Here is a 22,653-nt window from a genome sequence, read left to right as displayed (position 1 = left end):
GTGAACAGAAAGAGATTATTTCACATTTACACTCTGAAATAGTAATACTGAAGGCTGCTGTGGGAAATTTGCAGACATCTATTGAGGAAGTTAAAGCAGTACTTTCCTCTCACCAAAATAATATCAAATATCTCACTGAGAAACTCAATGAACGACAAAAAGACAGTGATAGCTAAAGAGCTTCACAAACCAGCTCGCAGGAACTATAAACGTCGTCATGTTGACATCCGAGGTCTCGATGAGACTTGGCAAGCTGACTTGGTTGAGATGATTCCATATGCAACAGTCAATAAAGGATACAAGTATCTGCTTACAATCATAGATATATTTTCAAAGTATACCTGGGCAGTTCCAATTAAATCAAAAAGTGGTGTAGATGTTACTAGTGCTATGAAGTCTGTACTCCAGCAAGATCGTGAACCTAAGAATCTCCATGTTGATCAGGGTAAAGAGTTCTACAACAAAGAATTCAAAGATCTGATGAAGCAGCACAAGATAAATCTGTATTCAACATTCAGCAATCTCAAAGCATCCATATGTGAACGTTTCAATAGAACACTTAAGAATAAAATGTGGCGAGAATTCACAGCTCGTTGTAGCTACAAGTGGACCGATATACTTGATGACTTGGTGAATACTTACAACAACACCAAACATCGCACTATCAAAATGAAACCTGTTGATGTTACCGCTGCTCAGGAGAAACAACTATTGGAAAACATATATCAACCACTGCAAGTCAAATCACAACAGAAGAAGTTCAAAGTTGGAGACAAAGTTCGAATCAGCAAGTACAAGCATGTGTTTGACAAAGGATACACACCAAACTGGACAACCGAGATTTTTACCATCAAGTCGGTGCAGAACACGAATCCAACGACGTACAAGCTCGTGGACTATCAGGATCATCCAATCGAAGGAGGATTTTACAATGAAGAACTCAGCAAAGTTAAATTTCCAGATGTATATCTTGTTGAAAAAGTAATTAGAAAACGTGGAAATAAATACTATGTTAAATGGCTAGGTTTTGATACTAAGCATAATAGTTGGATCAATAAATCTGATATCTAAAACACAAATTATATTTACAATGTTTTTATTTACAAAACCTTAAAACTATATTTACTTTGTTTTTAATATTACAAAACTTTTTGTCTTTTATTATTATTTTCATCATCTACAATCTTTCTTTTCTTAAAAACTAGTGAGCCTTTATAACCCCAAGGCACAGTATCCGTGCTTGCCTCAATGAGTTGACGTATGTCATCAGCCCAACTGAGAGCAAGTTTCTCTTGCTTTATTGTGTGTACTAGATGTTTTTTACTTTTTATCATGTACTGCTCTTTTCTTAACAATACATTTTCAAAAAGACACTTCTTGAAGTCATCTAACGTGATGGTCTTCAAGGCTGATCCTCCGATACCCTTTGCTCGTTTCTTGATTCTATCTTTTTCCTTCTCAGGATCATGGATTTCGAAGGCGTACAGCTTGGCTCTGAGACCCACGAACTCGGACATGATTTTTCCATTGTTCTCGTCCTTCATGAGTCCCAGAACCTTTTTGTTAACAAGGGGCATGTTGAAGACATTTTCAGGTGGGTAATCGGAGGTATCAAACCTTGAAATATCACGTTTGATGTCTTCATAGATGTTGGGTACATCAAATTGGTAAATTAGACTGTCTTTGTCGGTGTACAATAATTTTGAGGTTTTTACATAATTTTTAAGCACATAATTATAGTGAAAGTCGTAGATATAAATTTTAGATTGATCTAATATACTAAACCCTACGTAGATTGGCTTGTTGAAGCAAACTCTAGCTTTTTTAAGTTCAACTATAACCATATCCTCATCAAAAATTGTAAGGTTGTGGAAGTTTGGCCTACATACTAAATCGGATACATTGTATCGACCTTGCCACTTCGTTCTCAAATATACATCTTTATATTTTCTTACATTTTCCATCGTCTTTCCGAAAACTGCGTTATTCATTAATTTATAAAAATTTTTTTCAAACTCATTTTTCGCTAATTTTCGGCAATCAGTATTTTTATCAATGTATGACTTGAGCCAGTCTGACTGCTCAAATTTCAAGACTCGATGTATCTTCTTAAGTTCTAAGCCTAAATCTAAACATTGTTTTAAATTCTTATAATGTATTACATAATTAGACTTATCATATAGAATTGTTATTAATTTTTGTTGTTTGCTGCCAGGTGGTACAAAATGTTCTGGGCATAAAGGTAGATCTTTGTGTAGATCATGTAATTTCTCAGGATAGTGTAGGTCCACTTCAAGGATGTAGCCTACACTCTCATAATCATTGAAAAACTGATCTACATTGTCTACATTTTCAACCCATTCAAATTTACCCTTGGGTAAAGACATACTCATTGCTGCTCCATACAAATTATTTACATCGTAGTACATCAAGTATGTTTCGGGGTTGTTTGAATCAAAATCTTTGCCCATATACCGGTTGTTAGCTTCAGCATGTCTATTAGCACACATCGATACCCCACCACGAACACCCTTTTCAACGAAAAGAAGCATCTCAGGATCAGTTAACAGTTCAAGTTCTACTTCAGTATGCTTTAACATTGCAGAGTTTGAAAGACCTGGTGCTGTATAAAAATGTAGGGCATCGAGATTGTACGTCTTGAAACAACTAAGTCTAAAGTTTTCAAAGACATCAGCCAAGAGAAGTACGTCAGTCTTCAAATACAAGTCTGAGTACTCTCCCAGCGTGTTGATTTTAAATTCACTCCAAACTACTTGAGCAAAAGCATAGTCATCATCAGAAATAGTTGAGTTTGTTAATTTTGAATAAAATGATTCCTGGTTAGGTAACTGTGTCTCGTCTAGTCTATCAATACTGTCAATGTACTCATATGGGAATACACCCTTACGTATTGCTAGTTTAAATTTGTCAGGGTCAGGGTAGTGCAGTCGCGTAATCTGTTTGTCTTTGTCATCAAGGTATGAAGCTAATTTCTCTAAACTGGAGGCCATGAATCTAAAAGAGTCAATAAATCTTAGAGAGACTAAAGTATTTTTAACTGGTTTTGTGAAAGAAATGTAACGCTCTTTATTGATTGGTAATAATGAAATTTCACCCTCAAATACTGTAGCTAAGGATTTAATTATAAAGTGTGAGTCATAGCCAGATAAATTATGAAAGACAACTGGGATAATGGTAGATTTCTGATAATTAACGTTACATGATTTATGAGCTGCGTTTCTATAGTTACCCGTGAAGTGATAATGATCATAGACTTTATCTGTTGTAGAAGTGATTGGTTTTTCACAGATGTGACACTCAGTTGCCTGATTGTGTCTATCTTGTTGCTCTTTCGTTAAAGGTTTCATTTTAATGGGATTCTTTAGAATTTTTTCAAAGTCCAGAGCTACCCTTGTGGAAATAATTCTCTGAAAAAACTCTTGACAAGTCTTTATAACTCTGAATAAGACTTTTCGAAATTCTTCACATCCCTAACTAAGTGAAGGAAAGACTTAATAAGTCTTCAAAACTCTGCAATACTCTTCAAAAGTCAAATTTTCCCTGCAATTTCGGAATTTCTCAAAGAGTTATTAAGACTTGATAAGACTTGTTCAGTTTTACAGGAAAAGAAGAAAATATTTCTTTTCAAAAAAATTACGTATCAGAATTAAATAAAACTATAAAAAGAATTAATGGATGTTTTAAAAAATTTTTTTAAATAATATTTTCATCACGAAAATACTTTGATGGGCATCGAATCACTCATAGTTGAGCAAGTCAAAACATCAACAGCAAATGAAGTGCACTTGCTGTTGGAAACAGATATTACTCAAAGAGTAAATCCAATCGGTATTTAATTTGGACTATCAAATATTAAAGTCAACTTTCTAGGTAGGAAAGAATTTTCTAACCACATGCCACCTATTAGAAACTAAGAACACTCAAAGATTCTAACTGTAAATTCGTAAACTAAAATATGTTAGGTATCAATTAATTCCAGCAGATAGCGTGTGGATAGAAAATTCTTTCCTACCTAGAAAGTTGACTTTAATATTTGATAGTCCAAATTAAATACCGATTGGATTTACTCTTTGAGTAGTATCTGTTTCCAACATCAAGTGCACTTCATTTGCTGTTGATGTTTTGACTTGCTCAACTATGAGTGATTCGATGCCCATCAAAGTATTTTCGTGATGAAAATATTATTTAAAAAAATTTTTTAAAACATGCATTACTTCTTTTTATAGTTTTATTTAATTCTGATAAGTAATTTTTTTGAAAAGAAATATTTTCTTCTTTTCCTGTAAAACTGAACAAGTCTTATCAAGTCTTAATAACTCTTTGAGAAATTCCGAAATTGCAGGGAAAATTTGACTTTTGAAGAGTATTGCAGAGTTTTGAAGACTTATTAAGTCTTTCCTTTACTTAGTTAGGGATGTGAAGACTTTCGAAAAGTCTTATTCAGAGTTATAAAGACTTTTCAAGAGTTTTTTCAGAGAATTATTTCCACAAGGGTAATGACTCTAATTGTTTAACAAACCAGTTTATGCAATCAGGAGAACGGTTTAATTCAAATTTGGAGAGTGTGTTATCATAGCTGCAATGTACATAGTAAGCAATACTGTGTGGAACATGTTTATTAATTGTCTTTTCATCATCTCCTGGGGGTTCGAGTGTTCATTCTAGATCCGCGTAAACCACAAACGGCACAGTATCTTTAGACTTAAAATCTTTGAATTTCAAAATTTTATTTTTTTCACTGGGAAATTCCATGCGGACTTTGTTAGATTTAAAACAATCTACTCGGTGCTCTAACTAACATTTTTCTAATTTGAAATGATTCAAACAACGATCACAAAAGTATAATCTATGTCTACCTAGAGATATTTGACTTTTAATTAATCCAGAAAGATTATGTATCCATGCAAAGTGATAGACAGACTCAATATTATCTAAATTATCAGTATAATTTACACTTTTTTTAATCATTAATAAATGTATTGTCGGTATTTCTGACTCGAAGTTACTTAAATATAATGGGATAATAGTACCACAAAAAAATTGGCATAGAGTCACAAAGACAGAATAAAATAAATAAATGCTCCTAATTGCTCATTAATTGCTCAATTCATATAAAAAATTGCTCACCCTGTAAATTAATTAATTAATTTATTATTAATTATTATAAATACAAAATATTGTTTTGCCTTTAGTACGTGAACCAATGGAACTTTCGATTATTTTTTGTTTTCAATAAATTGCTCACTTTTTGTTCATTTGAATTTTGTGCTTTATCTTATTTATTTTCTTTTAATTATCGTTAATTAATGAAACATAATTTTTATGCTTATTTAATAATTACGACATGGTGACGTCACAGCAAGATATATTATACGCATGCGCACCAACAAATGTAAGGCGCAGGCGCACTGAGAGAAAGAAAAAATATAAAGTTAAGTTGGTATAATTGAAGAGGATATATATGAAGTGATTTTTTCGGTAATAACCTAACAAGATAGCAAGAAAAATAAATTTAATTGTTTACAATGTATAAACAAAATAGGTAAATATTTTGTATATTACTATTTATATTAGTAAAATGAATGTATAAGAATTAATTTTTTTTTCAGTTCTTTTTTTAATGGCCAAAAAAAATAATTAAGTTTTGTTTTAAGTGAGGTAATTAATTAAATTTATGTCTTACATTTTAACATTAATATTATTATTTACTTCATATAGGATAACCCTCGGTCTGGACTTACAATAAGTGCACCAAATAAATTATACCGGATAGCAAATGTATGAGTAAATTACACTCATAAGTTAACTTTCACAATTTGTCATTCCTACAAATAACGTAAGTATTACTAGAAATACAATAATTCAAAAGATTTATTTAAAAAATAATTTTTATTTTCGTATTCAAAACATCTATGCACTTATTGCTGAAACTAAAATAGAGACTGAAGCTGATAAAAATTTGAGACTACATTAGTAGAGGATAAATCTACATGAACACTACTTAAAACTGAAGAAATTTTTAAAGCTGAAAAGATATTCGAAGAAGTTAAATAATCAGCTCCCGCTATTAAGACTAAGACTAAATAAGTTGAAGAATAATCTGCTGTCGAAGAAGTCAAACTAAATTGGCGACTTTAAATCTGAAAAAGTAACTCAATAACAGAAACAGTTGTCGCAATCGCTGAACAAGTTAAGATTACGAAAACGAAGCACAGAAATAGCATCAACGAAGAGGCTAAGCAAAATTGTGGTGACGAATGTTCAACAGATAAATAGTCTATGAAAGTCAAGATTGACATCATTGCAGTGGATGGTGCTTTTGAGCCTGAAGTTGTTGCACCAGTACCAGTTAGTTGCTGCGACGCTTAAATAATCTCGCCTCATGAACTACTTTTACGGTAAAATATAATAACTCAAAAAAAAAAAAAATATAATAATCATACATAACTCAATGTCCCTTAGTCAATATTTAATATTACAAAAAAAAAAAAGTTTATAAGTTTAATAATGTTCAAATCCCAAATCAATGACATAGCTCTTGAAATAAATAATTTATGTGCTTGAGTACCAGATGAATAGCAATTTCATTTTTACTATTAGACATTTCTTTTAATTGAAATAGCAAAATATAAGATTTTAATAAAAAAATTTTTTCTATTGTTCGTTTATCAATAATCTTGTAACTATTGTATTTATCAATCTGCAATTAATCATTTCAATGAATAATTAATTGGATCATTCGGAAAAAAATTATAACAATCATGCATTTAGTTATTTGAATTTCGATAGATAAATATAAATTTATTTACATTTTTTTCATGATTTGTTATAAAAATATATCAAGAGAACATCACCTATCTGCTGTTACAGCTCTAAGTGATGCGGCTTTAAAGCCCTTGCGACTTTCAAATCATTCTGAAATCAGTCTGAAAAAATTCTGGAAACGGTATGGAATCATGATGGTTCCAGAGTGGTTTTGTGCCTATTTTCCAGCATGAAACCAGCGTGAACCCAGACTAAAGCCAGAGTGGAATCAAATAAAAAACAACTGTTACGCTCGGGAATCGAATCTGGGACCTGACGCTTGAAAGACTAATTCTTTACCAGTTTACCGATGAGAATTACTTGAATATCAGGGTTTTTAACAACTACAAGTAATGCAAATCGTATACACGATCAATGCGTAATGAACAAAATTTTTTATTTCGTTTGTAAATTATTAATTATCAATATACACTGATAAAAAGATTTACTAACTATTAATAAATTAATTTATTCGAAGACAATTATTTAATTGGTTAAATTTTAATAATTTAAAATTAAAATAATTTAAAATTTAGCTCGATCAAATATTAAAAACAAATACATGTAATGACATATAGTTATATATAAATTATATGTAATTATATGTAGTTATATAAAAATTATATATAATCTTAAAAACGAATGTATGTAGTGACGTACAGTTATATATAAATTATTTGCAATTATATATAGCTTTATATAATTACATATAATCTTAAAAACAAACATATGTAAAGACATATAGTTATATATAAATTATATGAAATCATATATAGATTATATATGGTTCTATAGAATTATATATAATTTTTTTCCCGGGATCAAACTGATCCCTATGTGAATTTCTAGTATTTTCAAAATAAAATCTTTTTAAGTCATACAAAAATTCATAACATTTAAAAATTTTTAAATAGGGAATCAATTAATAATGTATAATACTAAATTCACCTGTTGACTTCATAATTTAATATAATAAAGATAAAAATAGACCTTTAACTAATTGAAAGTATTTTCAAATTACAAAATTTGTTATCTCTTATTTTGTAGAATGAAATGGTTGTTAATTATGTAGTCGAAAAATGCTATATGATTATCAATTTATAAACCATTTGTCGTCTAACTGTTAATATAATTAGGTAAATTATGAAAACTCAATACACTACACTCGTGTTAAAGTTATCATAAATATACTAAGGACAAAATTGAGAATTATTCGAATTTACTCTGAAAAGCGCTAAACCCACGTTAAAAACATTTTCAAGACATTCTGAAAACACTCTAGTTTCATTTTGAATTCACTCTGGGATCACTCTGGATTCACTGTGATTTGACTCTGGAAAAAAGGCACAAAACCACTCTGGATCCACACTGGTTTCAATATGATTTCACTCTGACTCTGAATACAGAGTGATTCTAGAGTGAGGTGAAGGTTGCAAGGGAGTTATATCATTAATAATTTCAGAGCTATTAATAACTTATAGTAAATAATTAAATAGTGTTTCATTTTAAATTCTGTAATTATATAGTGTTATAATTATTTTTTTAAATTAATTAATTCGATATTATAACATATCAACGAATTACTTCTATTTGATGATTAAATTTATCGATGGTTATATGTAGCTCTTATCGAAATTCTAGTCTTCTAGACCTATTAAGATTATTAAATATTAACTTTTTTTGCTATTCATCAGTTAAATTAATAAAACAAAAAAGAAACAAATAAGTAGAGTAAATAAAATAAATTGATTAAATTTTATTGCATGTAGTGATTTTTTTTAACATAAATATTTTTCATAATTGAAAATGTTCACTGTAATTATTTACTATAAAGTAAACAAATTTAATTGCTCAACCCATATATTATGAACAACTTGGGTTTATTAAAATTCACTTATTTTTATTATTAAAACTACTGTGATTGCACAAGATACATAATCTAATGAAGAACATACATTTTACGTTTTAATTTCTTTTTCTGTTAAAAATTTTTTTAATAATTATGGTAAAGCTCTATAAAATTGCTGTAGTTCTATCTCAATTTTCTCACAAAAAACTAACAAGAGCAAGTTTCGAATGTTTATTATTAATGTTGATGTATTTAATTAGTCATCAAATCACATTATCATTGAGACTCATACTCGATTACAAATTAATTATTCGCATTAAATCTACTCTTCGAAATGTGCAATTGAAAGTTCTAGTGAACACCATAATCATAAATGTAATTTTACATATATATACTCTCAATTTATATACTTAGTCACAAGAATGAATTAATGTCGTAAAATTATATTTGTGATAGTTATTGTTGGTCAATTCTATTATCTAACTTTTATTTTGAATCAATCCAAAATATGGCATTGAAAATACAAGAAATCAAAAAATTTATACATTTCTTTTTAAATTTTCTTTAAGAAAAAAAAATGATAAAAAAAATTTCACATGTGGATATTTTCACAAATTATTTTTTTTTTATTTTCTTGCGATTAATTTGTTCTTTAAATAAAATAAAAAATTTATTAGACATCAACTTGTTTCAGTATAGGTAATAGAAAAAAACCGACATATATAAGTTTGATAGAACATTAATTAACATTTAAAAATTGTTTATTAAAAATATACTGCTTCTATACAGTATTTAAATTATCCAACGTTATGATTTACATGATTTACACCTTTAGACATTTTCTATGTTTATAGATGGTCGTGTTGCATGTTACGCTAGAAATATCCATTGTCCGTATGTTGTTCTCACAAGCACATTTCAAACGTTAAATGTGAACGCACTCATAATCATCCACATTGTTAAATTACATTCCGAAATTTTAGCTGATAAATAATCAAATAACTTACTAGATAATTACCAGATATTTGTCTAGATGGTTTTCTACCGTTGTAAAGTACAATCGGTTTCATTAATTAATGTCTGGTATACTATATAGTATATACTAAACCAGCATTTTGTAAAGGATAGTATAGAGGGCCAACTTTAGTACACCAGGCGTAACGATAGCGATTGTACAAATGAATTAAAATAATTATTTGACTTTATTTAAAGAAGGAAGGATAAAAATTAAGATATTATGCATATCGATTAAAATGAATAATCCTTTCTTTTAATAAACATATCTATGACCTTAGGGTGCATTCGTCTTGGATGCTAAGTACAAGACGCCCAAACTATAGATTAAGCGTGCTGAAAGTGTGTTAAGCGCCAAATGCAAATGTAGCCTAAGTGTTATCAGTTTATTATATAATATATATAACTATTGTTTAGATCGATGATAGTCAGTAAATTGTAAATAAATAAAGCAAACTTTATCGGATGCAGTCGAAAAATATTATAAACTATTCGAAAAGAAGAAATATGTTTTAATTACCAAAGATTATTTTGATGCGATTGTCAAATTTGGACTCTAATATTAGCAAATAAAGTGTTAGATAAGTATTTTTTCTTTCATTATTCTTATTATAAATATAATAATCCTCAAAATAGTCTATTTATTATTTGCAGTATCAATCAAAAGGAGACAAGATTCTGTGAAGCATGCAGTTAATTATAAACATAGTTATAATTTGTTAGTAAGAACCTTCAGTACGATTTTAAGGTATTAAAAATTGGGTACTCGTAAGTATTTATACAATGAATTGTATAAAGAAACATTAATTATATTGGTAAGTTCATAGCATTTTATGACACTTTTCAAAATAAATAAATAGAAATTCAAAATATTTTAGACTGAATGAAATCGTCCTACTGCCCGTTTAATCGATTTCAAACAAGTGGTTCTTGAGAGTCTTGAGTAACTCTCCATGAAATTCTTTAATGTATAATTCCAATGGCTGTTGATGGTACTAAAAAAAAATGAAAAAATGAACGATAAAAAAACAGTGAAATTAATACATGAAAATATTGATGATAGGGAGACAGTAATATTTAACCTAACTACTTTTACTCATAGAGGATTACTGGTAAGCATAGATTAAAACTATTTAAATAAATTAACCGGATTAAAATTTAATTTGTACATTATATCATTTATCAATCATAAAAGTCATTATTGAAGCTACCTCTGCGTTTCAAAATATTCATTAAAAAAAATTATCGTCTTTAATTACATAATCGTACAAATTGTAATGATGTATATAAGTTTTATCAATTTTGAATAGATTATTGTAGAATATAAATACCAATTTATTGTTTTGAGTTCAATTAGTTTTATTAATTAATAATACCATTCATAAAATTTTACAATAAGACGTATAATAATGTGGAAATTCTAACATTCGGTAGTTTAGTACGTAAAATATGTGGAGTATCTTGCAAGTCATTAAACTTAGTCCATTTGTTTTGAATTGTACACGTAAAAGCCACAAAATGTCCGATGCCTTTCGGTATTGCCGATGGTTCATATTCAATAACTCCAGTTAGCAAATATTTTTATTTTGAATATTAAATGTTATAGGAATTTCCCGTAAATTAGTATTTAATAACTTTTCTCCTGATGAACATTGTGCTTCATAAAAATGATCTAAATTTAACAATAAATACGAATCAATTTCCAGTTTACGACCGGTCACAATTTTTTACACTTTTTACAATAAAATGTTTCTTTTTCGATATCATTCAAAACACTTTCCTCTAAATAATCAAAACCATTATTCCATACTAATTTAGCATTAGCGTTTAATGTTGATAATTTTTTTGTTTCAGAAGATGCACATTTTACACAATCTCGCCGTTCAGTGATAGATTCATAATTTCTCAGCAAATTTGGAATTAGTTCATTGACATCACATACACAGTTAATAACATATTGTTCTGCATGGAATATTCTTCTTAATAGATTAAATCTTTTACTGTAAAAGTCTGGAGTAGCACCAACCTGCGTGCATAACTGTAGGATTTTTATAAATTGCGAATGATTTTTTGATTGTCAATAAAATTTTGAAAACTTTTGAAATTTAAATAGGCAAAAGACAAAATTTCTACTATACTATCAAATGAACAAGTATTTTTAAGAGATAATTTTACATTACCAACTTTTTGAGGTGCACATCTGCTACCATTTTCAATCATTTTTCTTTTTTTAGTAATTTTAGACTTCATGGAAACTGCATTTTGGTGGATTAATGTTGCTCCTGGTAAAGGATTAACATATTTTCCTCTCTTAACTGGCTTATATGAATCACTGTTTGAGATATATTTCCGTTTTAGCGGTATTTTAGTTTCACAAATTTTAAATGGGATTGGTTGCTCATTGAGTACTATTGAATAACTACTTTCTTCTTTCTGTTCATATGAAAAATTTGACAATGATACTGGGGTAGAATGAAATTTTGGTTCAGACCAATTTAAACTATTATTAACTTTGGTACTAATTTCTTTACTGAAACTCAAATTAATATTTGTTGATAATTTTAAAGCATCTTCACTACACTCATCAACGGAAGAATCGATAACAACAACAGTAGACTTTGGTTCCAAATCTGATGACATACTTACATTTGGTAAAATAATTTCTTTAGATGATTCGGATTCATGTAATATTTCTCTTTCTTCAGCATTATTTTTAAACTGTTTTAATTTCTCCTCTATAGTATTCAGAGAAATTTCCGAAAATGTATCCTCGGTGATATTTAATTCAAGAGTTTCGCGAAGTTTATTTTTATTCCTCCAATTTTCTTCACAGTTTAGCATGTTGTTGTCTGTCACTTTTTTTGTATTATTTGATACTTTTTGAATCATCTGTTGTTTCTCATACGCAGCTCTTCCTTCGATCATTCTTGTAGAAATTGTTTTGACATGTTCGACTAAAAACATATCTGCGCGAGTAGGCTGGTGACCTTCTAAAACATTATCTTTGATGTATTTAAAATAGTTCTCAGAACGGGACGAAGTGGCAATATGATTTTTGATTCATAATGTTTTCGCATTACGTTTGTCCAAGCCGGAAATTGCTTGAATAATTTAATTAGTTTTTTTAATATTGCTACTAAATAATAAGGATTAAAATCGTCAAACCTTACAGAATTATCAGAATTGATATTGCTCTGAGAGTTTTTACAATTTTATCAATATAATTTGATAATTGAGAATCATCAGTTGAACTTGAAGCCTCAGAATCATCGTCTTCTAGATCCTCATCATGGCAAAATAAGTGGGTATCGCAGGACTTTTCTTTCTCACAACTACTACTGTTTTTAATGGTTTTATAATCAATAGCTGTATCGTCAAAACTAAAAGTTTCCAACTTTTTCAATATCCATTGAATATCGTTTTTGCACCCATATTCATTTTGACAGATGTTCAATAAAGTTTTCATTAGTCTTTCAATATCTGAAAAATTTTCGAGTGTGCTCATTAAGGGGGATAGCCACTGTAAAATTTCGGAAAAAAAATTTTTTTTTTTTTTTCATTAAACTGAAGTTTATATATTCAAAATTATGTATTTCAAATTTTATAGAAAAATTCCGAATAGTTTTCGAGTTATAGTCATTTTTATAAGAGCGCGTCGATTGACCGTTTTACGCGCGGCGCTTCGACGAAAACGTCGCCTGCTCGCTCCGTCTTTGATTCGTACGGGTTGGCGATTGTTTTCCCTCACGATTGTCAACCGTTACAATTATTTGACTTTTAACGTATATTTTTTCTTATTGTTGAGATACTGTACCTCATAGTTTAGTTGTTTTGTATGAATACACACTCGTTCTTTAATTTATTGAGTTTCTTAGTGTACTCGTTATTGTTTACTTACTTATTTTTTTAAATCTTCTGATCTTTTTTTTTTTGTTTATTTAACAAAAAAATTTGTTAAATAATGGATCGTAAGCAAAGTAAAGTTATTAAAAACGAAAGAAAACTGCCAAACGACAGGAAAAATTTAATCGACCGCTCAACAGATATGAAACTGAAAAAATACTGGCTCTCAACGACGTGATAGTGTTTCCAAGAGGAAATTATCACAAAAATCTGATTGTACAATTGATTCGAGTATTAGCTACAAAATTATAAATTTTTTTTCGATATTTAATTTACTAAGTGGCTGTGTATCGTGTAAAAAGTGTGGTGGTGATGTAAACTTTACTGAGACAAGTATTCGAGGATTAGGTTTTAAACTAGTTGTGAATTGCAAAAAATGTGATCCAGTTTTGATAAATTCATGTCCACTCATCAAGAATGCGTATGAAATTAATCGCCGTTTCATCTTTGCAATGCGGATAATTGGTATTGGGTTATCTGGAGCTGAAAGATTTTGTGCTTTTATGGATTTACCACGACCAATGTTCCATAGCTTTTACGATCGTCTGGTCACACAAATCAGAAATGCAGCTAGAAACTGTTGTGATTTAGTGTTGAAAAAAGCTGCTAAAGAAGAAATCCAAGAAACCTGCAAGCATTTAAAATCCAATGACATTCCTGGAATTTCTGTCTCCGGTGACGGTAGTTGGAAGAAAAGAGGGTTTAAATCTTCATTTGGTATATCTTCTCTAATTGGTTACTTCACTGGCAAAATCGTAGATGTAAGTATGAAATCCAGTTATTGTAAGATGTGTGCGCTAATGAGCTCAAAAAAGGAACAGCTGAATACGATCAATTTATGCAAGACCATGCTCTAGACTGTCCAATAAACCATGAAAATTCTTCTGGACAAATGGAGGTAGATGGAATAAAAGAGATGTTTATGCGATCAGAGTTATTACATAACGTTAAGTATGTAAACTATATAGGTGATGGTGACACTAAAACGTATAAAAATATTTGTGATGCTAAACCGTATGGGGACATGGTGAAGATAAAAAAAAAAAAGGAATGTATTAATCACGTGCAAAAACGAATGGGCAGTCGACTAAGGGCTTTGAAGAAGCAACGAACTAACAAGAAGACAAAAACAGGAAAAGAAGAAAATACACAGAAAAGTTTAGGTGGGAAAGGTCGATTAACGGACAAAGCAATTAATGAATTTACAAAGTATTATGGTTTAGCAATCAGACGTCATTCTAATGATGTTGATGAGATGTATAATGCTATTTGGCAAACATTTTATCACAAGTTTTCATCACCCGAAGATCCGCAGCATTTTCTTTGTCCTGAAGGTGCAAATTCGTGGTGTCAATTTCAAAAAGCTGTGGCAACAAATACTTTGGACTCATTAGTTGAAAAACCACCACTTCCTGCAGATATTGCGGAAGCTTTAATACCGATTTATGAAGATCTATCGAATCCAGAGTTATTGGAACGATGTGTCGGTGGGTTTACACAAAATAATAATGAAAGCTTCAATGCATTAGTGTGGCAGCTCGCCCCAAAAACAAATTCTTCTTGTTCCCTTATTGTTGAAATAGCTTTATATATTTCAACAATTACATTCAATGATGGGGCTCTAGCAACTCTGAAGATATTAGAGAATCTCGATGTTAAAGTAGGACCAACACTCTACTCATACTGCGCTGAGCGCGACGCTACTCGGGTTAAAGCTGCTGAAAGCCGCATGGAAACGGCCAGTAAAAAAATAAAAAAGTCAAGGTCAATACTAAAGATAAGGAGGAAGAACCCTCATATGGCCCAGGACTTGATAGTTTGATGTGAGTATGAATATTTTGTGAAAGACTAGATTTTAAAGTTGCGAGAATCTTCTTAAAACTTTACTCGCGTTTTTCTCAAAACGACTTTTTCAAACTTTCCGGTACTGTAACTTTCGTAAATATGAACCGATTCTCAATTTTTTTGTTTCCCCGTATTCGTCTACTTAGTGGCTATCGTCGCACGTAGGGGATTTTGAAAATTTTAATTTTTAAGATTTTTAAGGCTGTTTGAGTCCAAAAAATGAGGAAAAAGACGAAAAAATTTTCAATATGGCGCCATTTTTTCTCAAATCAAAATTTTCAAAATCCCCTACGTGCGACGATAGCGACATTCCTATAGATTAAAATGCCGTTTGGTTTTTTTTTCAGATAATCCGTTTTTGAGTTACAGTACCGGCAATGGAGGGGGAAATTTTTTTGGTGCTCTACAAAAATGTTTATAACTTTGTGATAACAAAATATTTTTGAATAAAAATTTAGGAGAATTATCCTCAACATATACTTTATAAAACAAAAAAAACCCGATCCCCAAATTCCTTTATTATCCTAGTAAAAAAAATTCCCGAAAATTGCCTATTTTTTCCAGCGTCACAGTGGCTATCCCCCTTAATAAAATATAAACCAATTATTTTTTTTCTTTTATATATTATTGAAAAAAAAAAATAATTGGTTTATATTTGATTAACATAGAATTGAAAGATAAAAGTATATATCCCATAAAAAAAGTTAAAATGATTCTAAGCAACAATTAAATAAAAAATAAAAAACAATTCATATTATTGTATTTATTTTTAAAAGTGATTGTTATGACTTATATCATATATATGCGAAAAATAATAATGAAATATATATGTATATAAATAATCTCAAGCTACACTTTCGCACTAAAAAAAAAAAATGTTTATCTGCTTTAATTCCTTTCATTATATTTGTGCACATTATAATAGTAATGAAAAAGAAAGAAATTAATTAAAATAAAATTATTATATTTCTAATAAAACTAGTTTTAACACAGAATTAACCGATAACGTAATGTAAAGTCAATGAATAAATCAACAGAGCAATCATTATTGGCTGTTCACTTTTTTTGCATGTCATCATTACTTAATTTTTGTATTCTTTAATATTTAATAACTATATTATATTAATATACTCTTAATATTATACAAAGAGGACACTGTCCTTTCGGTCGTCTACTGACGACTTGGATTGATTTATTACTATTTACAATAATAATATTTAATAATGTTTACATTTATGCGGTATAGCCTTCAGTTAATAAGAATAGTATCATTTAAACATTTTTCATTTCACTTCATTAAATGTGTAATAAACTATTTCATCATCATAATCACGATGACAAATGTAACTTACCATCTTAAATGTGTTGATATAATAAACTTTGGATCAAATAGCTGAAACAACTTCGATCGTGTTATAAACTAAGTAGTCTTGTATTTTCTGTGATATTACTTGTACCAGTGGCCCTATATTTCCATGCTTGTAATTCAAAACTGGACAATAAAACCACGAAATTAAATCGTGCGTGCAAGAGTGCATCAACTGCTGCATGTTGAATTAACTTCCTGAAGTAGCCTAAAAAAAAAACCAAGTTTATTAAACAATTAAAGCCAACTGGCCCTGACAATAATCAGTGTATCTTTAAAATTCATTGCACTACCTTTGATTTGTCTTCCTTTTTCTTGTAGCAATTCTGTGTTGCGTAGATTAATGATTCAAAATACTTGCCGAAAGAGACGATAGATTTAGAAATAAAAAGTTATGCTGATATCAAAGGCTTCTAAATATTATCATCGTTCATACTAAAAATTTAAATTCTACTTTTTTTTTATTACAATTATTTTTTTACCTGTCATCAACTATACAACCACAACCTCTGGAAAGATTAGTAAAAATTTTGAATCACTGAATCTGTTTAGTAGTAACTGTGGTACTACACACAAATACTTATTTTAATGATCATGGACTTCATTTCCTTGAAATTGGAAGTAGAATAATCGTCCATAGTTGTGTCTTATCATCGTACATTAGTGTCAAATAAATTCATCTAGTATGAACTCGATCAGAAAAATGAATTCCTTGAAACTATAAATAAAAATTGTACTTTACTTAAAATTATAATAATAATAATTATTATTGAAACGGCATTGATAGTTCATCACTGAATGATTAGTAATTAAACTAGAATAGTGAACATAAAATTAACTAATTAAAAAGAATTCAGAGACTAATAATAATACTGTTTAGTTAACAAAATTATCTGACATAGACTTGCAAAGTGTTGGCTCAAAATCTGATAACATAACATTTGATAATATAATTTCTATATATACTTAAGATAGCTAATTTTTTAACCATTCGTGATGAAATAGTTTAGAAATGTTCCATTAAAAACATATCCACTGTGTTGATGATTTTTTCAAACATTATCGTTGCTACTTTGAGATTTAATGAACTGAAAAACCAAAAAAAAAAATTAATAAATAATCAGTTGTTAATTACTTGTTTATGTTTAGAAAAATAAATCGTGTGACTACCATAACCTACATGATGTTATTATTGATTAATTACAAAAAAAATTTTCATAATAAAAAAAGATCAATTGAATGAGAAATTAAAAAATTCTAGATTATTTATTGAGACTTTATTAAATAAGATTCAATCAATATGATTTTTCAAATGATTATTTTGATCTCCTATAAAATAAAGAAAATCTCATTCAAGATAACCACGCATTTTAATTTTTTTTGCTAACCTGTTAGGTTATTACCTAAAAAATCACTTCATATATATCCTCTTTAATTATACCAACTTAACTTTGTATTTTTTCTTTCTCTCAGTGCGCCTGCGGTTTACATTTGTTGGTGCGCATGCGTATAATATATCTTTCTGTGACGTCACCATGTCGTAATTATTAAAAGCATAAAAATTATGTTTAATTAATTAACGATAAATAAAAGAAAATAAATAAGATAAAGCACAAAATTCAAATGAACAAAAAGTGAGCAATTTATTGAAAACAAAAAATAATCGAAGGTTCCATTGGTTCACGTACTAAAGGCAAAACAATATTTTGTATTTATAATAATTAATAATAAATTAATTAATTAATTTACAGGGTGAGCAATTTTTGATATGAATTGAGCAATTAATGAGCAATTAGGAGCATTTATTTATTTTATTCTGTCTTTGTGACTCTATGCCAACTTTTTTGTGGTGGCATCTATAAATCTGCCGAATTGTAAAAATTCCGATAGAAGTTATATTATTTGTCGGTAATGATAAAACAGTTTCGAAAAATTCTCAGAGATGGCGTGACGAGTATTGCAAATGAGAAAAATCAGATTTTAAGCTACGAGATCCAGTCTGAGTCTCGGACTAAGGTAGATGCCCCGATTCCAACCAGGTTCGATGCACCAGGTATATAACATTAAATTCCACAGGAATAAAACATGAAATTATGTCCCTATGATTGAGACCAAACTAACCTGATAGTTAGGGTCAAGGTCAGCAGGTACGGGTCATCCTGGCAGGATGTCCAGGTCAAATATCACCTATTCTACAGGAATAAAAAAGATCAAAATAATCCACAGTGTACTAGAATCATACCTTGGGCGGTGCCGAATTCATTCTAACCTAAACCATCGTACCTCAATGGAACCAGGTGCTATGGATGAAATTCTACAGGTACAAATGTATGTTTTTAATATATTAACATGTCTGGGACCCAATTAAGATTACCTCGAAGATGTAAGTGACTATTGATCAGTTAAGGGAGACACCCGGGTACTTGAAAGACCAGATTGCTAGGAAGATAATTCTTCTCCGTTGCAATAAATTTTTTTTCTCAAAGTAGGATGGGCAATTATTATGTGTCCGTTCAGTCGGAAAAACGGGCCATGTCTACAATGGAAAGCCAGATAAGTCGGGGGATATTTCTCGACCGAAGGAGTCAAATTTCTTTCTCGGAGTAGAATGGACAACTATTATAAGTACCCGTTTTTCCCAAAAACGGGCTATGTCTAAATTGAACAACTAAGTGGGTGAGAGGATATTTCTCCACCAGAGGAACCGAATATTTTTCTCGGGGTAGGTTGGGCATCTATTATGAGTGTTCGTTCACACGGGTGAACAGACCGTGTTTAAATTGAAAAACCAGGTTGGTAAGAGAATATGTCTCCTCCAGCGTAGCCAATTTTTTTTCTCGGGGTAGAATAGGCACTAATTATGAGTGCCCGTTTTTCCCAAAAAACGGGCCATGTCTAAATTGAACAACTGGGAGGGAGTGAGGATATTTCTTCACTAGAGGAACCGAAAGTTTTTATCGGGGTAGGTTGGGCATCTATTATAAGTGTCCGTTTTTCCAAAAAATAACAGGCCATGTCTAAATTAAACAACTGGGTTCATGGGAGGGTCTTACACCGCCAAAGTAGGCAAATGTTTTCCTCGGGGTACATTGAGCATTTTTTATAAATGTCTGTTTTTTCAAAAAAAAACGGGCAACGTCTAAGTTATACCACTGGGTTCGTAGAAGGGTCTTACACCTCCAGAGTAATCAAATGATTTCTTAGGGGTATGTTAAGCATTTTTTATAAGTGCCCGTTTTCCAAAAAAAAAACGGGCCATGTCTGAGTTATACTACTGGGTTCGTAGGAGGATCTAACACTGCCAGAGAAGTCAAATGTTGTCCTAGGGGTATCTTGGGCATTTTTTTTAAGTGCCCGTTTTTCCAAAAAAAAAAACGGGCCATGTCTAAGTTATACTACTGGGTTCGTAGTAGGGTCCTACACCTCGAGAGTAGTCAAATGTTTTCCTAGGGGTAGGTTGGGCGTCTATTACACGGGTCAACATGAAATTTGACTTGGATTGCAAAGCATTAAATTTCGGTAGTTTAGGTCGTAATAAGACGGAAAAAAAAATATATGGCATGAAAAACATTGCTTTTGTGCTTAGAAGACTGATTGAACGAAATTGTTAAAAATCTCGGATTTTAATTTTTGATTGAAAATAAAACTATTGAAATAAAAATGTTTATTATTTTTATTAAGTTTTACTATCAAATTAGCTTACAGAAAAGTGGAAAACAACTTAAAAGTGCACACTTTTACTTTTTCTTTTATGTTCATAGCTACTTTCTCTCAATAAACCCCAAATATAGTCGCCCATCATGTTTTCATTGTATTGGCCTTGATAGCGTTATTCAAAATTCATGATGTCCTGATGGAAACGTTCTCCTTGCTCTTCGGAATAGGCTCCCATATTGTTTTTAAATTTATCCAAATGAGCATGCAGCATATGTACTTTTAATGACATCCTGCAGCCCATGGCTTTAAAATTTGTAAGCATATCCTCAACCAACATTTCGTAGTTTTCAGCTTTATTATTTCCTAAAAATCCAGAAACTACTGCTTTAAAACTGTTCCAACTTGCTTTTTGAGTACGATTCAGCAACGTTGGAAATTTTTCATCGGCGAAAATCTGTCTTATTTGCGGACCAACAAAAACCCCAACTTTAACCTTTGCTTCCGATAACTTCGGAAAAAATTTTTTTCAGTATCCAAAAGCTTCTGAAGTTTCATCCAGTTTTTTAACAAATTGTTTCATCAACCCTAACTTAATGTGCAAAGGCGGCATTAACACCTTTTCCGCTTCAACAATCGGCTCAAATTTGACGTTCTGTTTTCCGACACACAATTCTGTTCTTACAGGCCATGACAGTTGAATATAGTGTTTAGAATCCGCTCTGCTATCCCACAAGCACAAATAACACGGATACTTTGTATATCCACCCTGTAGCCCCATTAAAAATCCCACCATTTTAAAATCTCCAATCAGCTCCCAGTTATACTCACGATACTTTACAGATTCAAGCAAAATTTTGACACTCATAATTTTCTTTAAGATGTACTGAGTGAGCAATTGGAAGAGACGGAAATTTATTTCCGTTGTGCAATAGAACTGCTTTTAAACTTTTTGTAGAGCTGTCAATGAATAAACGCCATTCGTTAGGGACACAGGGTATGCCAATTGCTTCAAACATACCTTTAATGTCATTATAAAAACAAAGTCCATCTTCCTTCGTGAAAAACGTTGCAAACATTTCATGCCTAGTCCGCTGATCCGTGATCTTAACATCATCAAGCAAATTCCACTGTTTTAACCGAGAGCCTAGAAGCTCTGCTTTATTTTTTGGCAAATTTAAATCTCTTATTAGATCGTTAAAATCTTCTGAAGTAATGAGATAGTGTTTTGGTTGTTCAGGTGTAGGCAAAAACTCCTTATCGGAATTACTTTTATAAGAACTAAAAGATGAGCTACTTTTCTGCGATAATTTTTTTAGTGGCTCAGGTACTGGTCGTGTCAGGTCGTGAGCAATTGGAGCAGAAAAAGATTCGAGGTCAGGATATTCAATAGGTTTTGCATTTTTACCTCTACGTCTTTTACTTGGATTCACCATACAAAAGTAGCAGTCAGTAATATGGTCTTTTGGTTCTCGCCAAATCCTTGGTATTGCAAATTTCATAGACCTTTTCTCACCTCGATACCAACCTAAAAATATAAAAATAAAAATTAATATGTCTATTATTTTGGATTCATCGCTTAATTTAATAAAAATTGCTTACCTTCCAAACACCTTTTACAATAACTACAAGCAACATGTGGAGCCCATGGCTTATCTTGATTCCGTACAGGACAGTCAAAATATGCTTCATAGGCTTCACAGAGAACGTGAGATGTCTTTAGTTCATATTTCACGTCTCGAACTTTAATAAATTGACCACATATAAAACAAAATGCATCAGCATCGTATTTGCACTTTCGTGACGACATTTTAAGTTATTCTGGGCTTGTAAATAACACCTGATGGTTGTTTATCAGTGTAACCGTTAATACCCCACTCTCACTGCGCGGTCTTTTTAAAAATATTAAAATCAATTAAAATTTATGAAAAAATTGAAAAATGAGTATTATTATTATAACTATCACAAAAGCAAACTTTATACCGAAAAAAGATATTTTCTTTTCGTTTTTGTGCATAACTAACTGGAAAATAATAGTATAAACTTTAGGACAAAGAACGAAAATTTTTTTTGTAGAGTCGTGTTATAAGTGCCCGTTTCTCCAAAAAAAAAAAACGGGCCATGTCTCAGTTATACTACTGGGTTCGTAGGTGGGTCTTACACCTCCAGAGTAGTCAAATGTTTCCCTAGAGTGTCT

At 30.5% G+C, this 22,653-nt stretch overlaps 3 protein-coding genes and 1 long non-coding RNA gene across 8 annotated transcripts; 2 read left to right on the top strand and 2 right to left on the bottom strand.

The window, feature by feature from the left end:
- Positions 1-1,201: 1,201 nt before the first annotated feature.
- LOC141528901 (uncharacterized) lies at positions 1,202-3,011 on the bottom strand. The gene is made up of 2 exons (XM_074245179.1): positions 1,325-3,011; positions 1,202-1,275 (listed from the first exon to the last, which is right to left on the bottom strand). Exons 1-2 carry the CDS (start codon positions 3,009-3,011, stop codon positions 1,202-1,204), a joined length of 1,761 nt encoding a protein of 586 aa, XP_074101280.1.
- A 2,537-nt stretch (positions 3,012-5,548) lies between these two features.
- Positions 5,549-11,856, top strand: LOC141528650 (uncharacterized). 4 transcript variants are annotated; one of them, XR_012479414.1, is made up of 7 exons: positions 5,549-5,563; positions 5,631-5,679; positions 5,740-5,857; positions 5,961-6,419; positions 9,529-10,503; positions 10,567-10,800; positions 11,543-11,856. It is a non-coding gene; the product is annotated as an uncharacterized LOC141528650 (long non-coding RNA). The 4 variants fall into 4 exon arrangements; XR_012479415.1 differs by lacking the exon at positions 5,631-5,679; XR_012479417.1 differs by lacking the exons at positions 5,549-5,563; positions 5,631-5,679 and having other exon boundaries at positions 5,843-5,857; positions 9,529-10,030; positions 10,106-10,503; positions 11,543-11,854.
- On the bottom strand, positions 11,587-17,966 carry LOC141528648 (uncharacterized). 2 transcript variants are annotated; one of them, XR_012479413.1, is made up of 6 exons: positions 17,096-17,966; positions 16,789-17,010; positions 12,859-13,168; positions 12,335-12,678; positions 11,869-12,224; positions 11,587-11,726 (listed from the first exon to the last, which is right to left on the bottom strand). XR_012479413.1 is itself a non-coding variant. In XM_074244807.1 (5 exons), exons 4-5 carry the CDS (start codon positions 12,650-12,652, stop codon positions 11,686-11,688), a joined length of 825 nt encoding a protein of 274 aa, XP_074100908.1. In that variant the 5' UTR covers positions 12,653-12,678; positions 12,859-13,168; positions 16,789-17,010; positions 17,096-17,966; the 3' UTR covers positions 11,587-11,685. The 2 variants fall into 2 exon arrangements, 1 of the variants encoding a protein (XP_074100908.1); XM_074244807.1 differs by having other exon boundaries at positions 11,869-12,678.
- On the top strand, positions 13,749-16,484 carry LOC141528647 (uncharacterized). Its single transcript, XM_074244806.1, has 2 exons — positions 13,749-15,414; positions 15,784-16,484. The coding sequence occupies exon 1, from the start codon at positions 14,430-14,432 to the stop codon at positions 15,411-15,413; it is 984 nt and encodes a 327-aa protein (XP_074100907.1). The 5' UTR covers positions 13,749-14,429; the 3' UTR covers position 15,414; positions 15,784-16,484.
- Positions 17,967-22,653: the final 4,687 nt, after the last annotated feature.

Source organism: Cotesia typhae, unplaced genomic scaffold (genome assembly GCF_013202065.1).
Source record: "Cotesia typhae breed Kobodo isofemale line unplaced genomic scaffold, CoteBio_Ctyphae contig_44, whole genome shotgun sequence".
NCBI classification, from domain to species: Eukaryota; Metazoa; Arthropoda; class Insecta; order Hymenoptera; family Braconidae; genus Cotesia; species Cotesia typhae.
Note: the sequence above shows the minus strand (reverse complement) of the source record. Positions and strands in the feature narration are given on the sequence as shown.

What these genes read in the sequence shown, in the direction of transcription:
- LOC141528901 (XM_074245179.1), bottom strand. Translation starts at nt 3,011, where the DNA reads ATGGCCTCCAGTTTAGAGAAATTAGCTTCATACCTTGATGACAAAGAC. An exon ending in AGAGCAGTACATGATAAAAA is followed by an intron (nt 1,276 to 1,324) that starts GTAAAAAACATC and finishes ACTTGCTCTCAG; the next exon opens with TTGGGCTGATGACATACGTC.
- LOC141528647 (XM_074244806.1), top strand. Translation starts at nt 14,430, where the DNA reads ATGCAAGACCATGCTCTAGACTGTCCAATAAACCATGAAAATTCTTCT.
- LOC141528648 (XM_074244807.1), bottom strand. Translation starts at nt 12,652, where the DNA reads ATGTTTTTAGTCGAACATGTCAAAACAATTTCTACAAGAATGATCGAA. An exon ending in ATGTGCACCTCAAAAAGTTG is followed by an intron (nt 11,727 to 11,868) that starts GTAATGTAAAAT and finishes AAAATCCTACAG; the next exon opens with TTATGCACGCAGGTTGGTGC.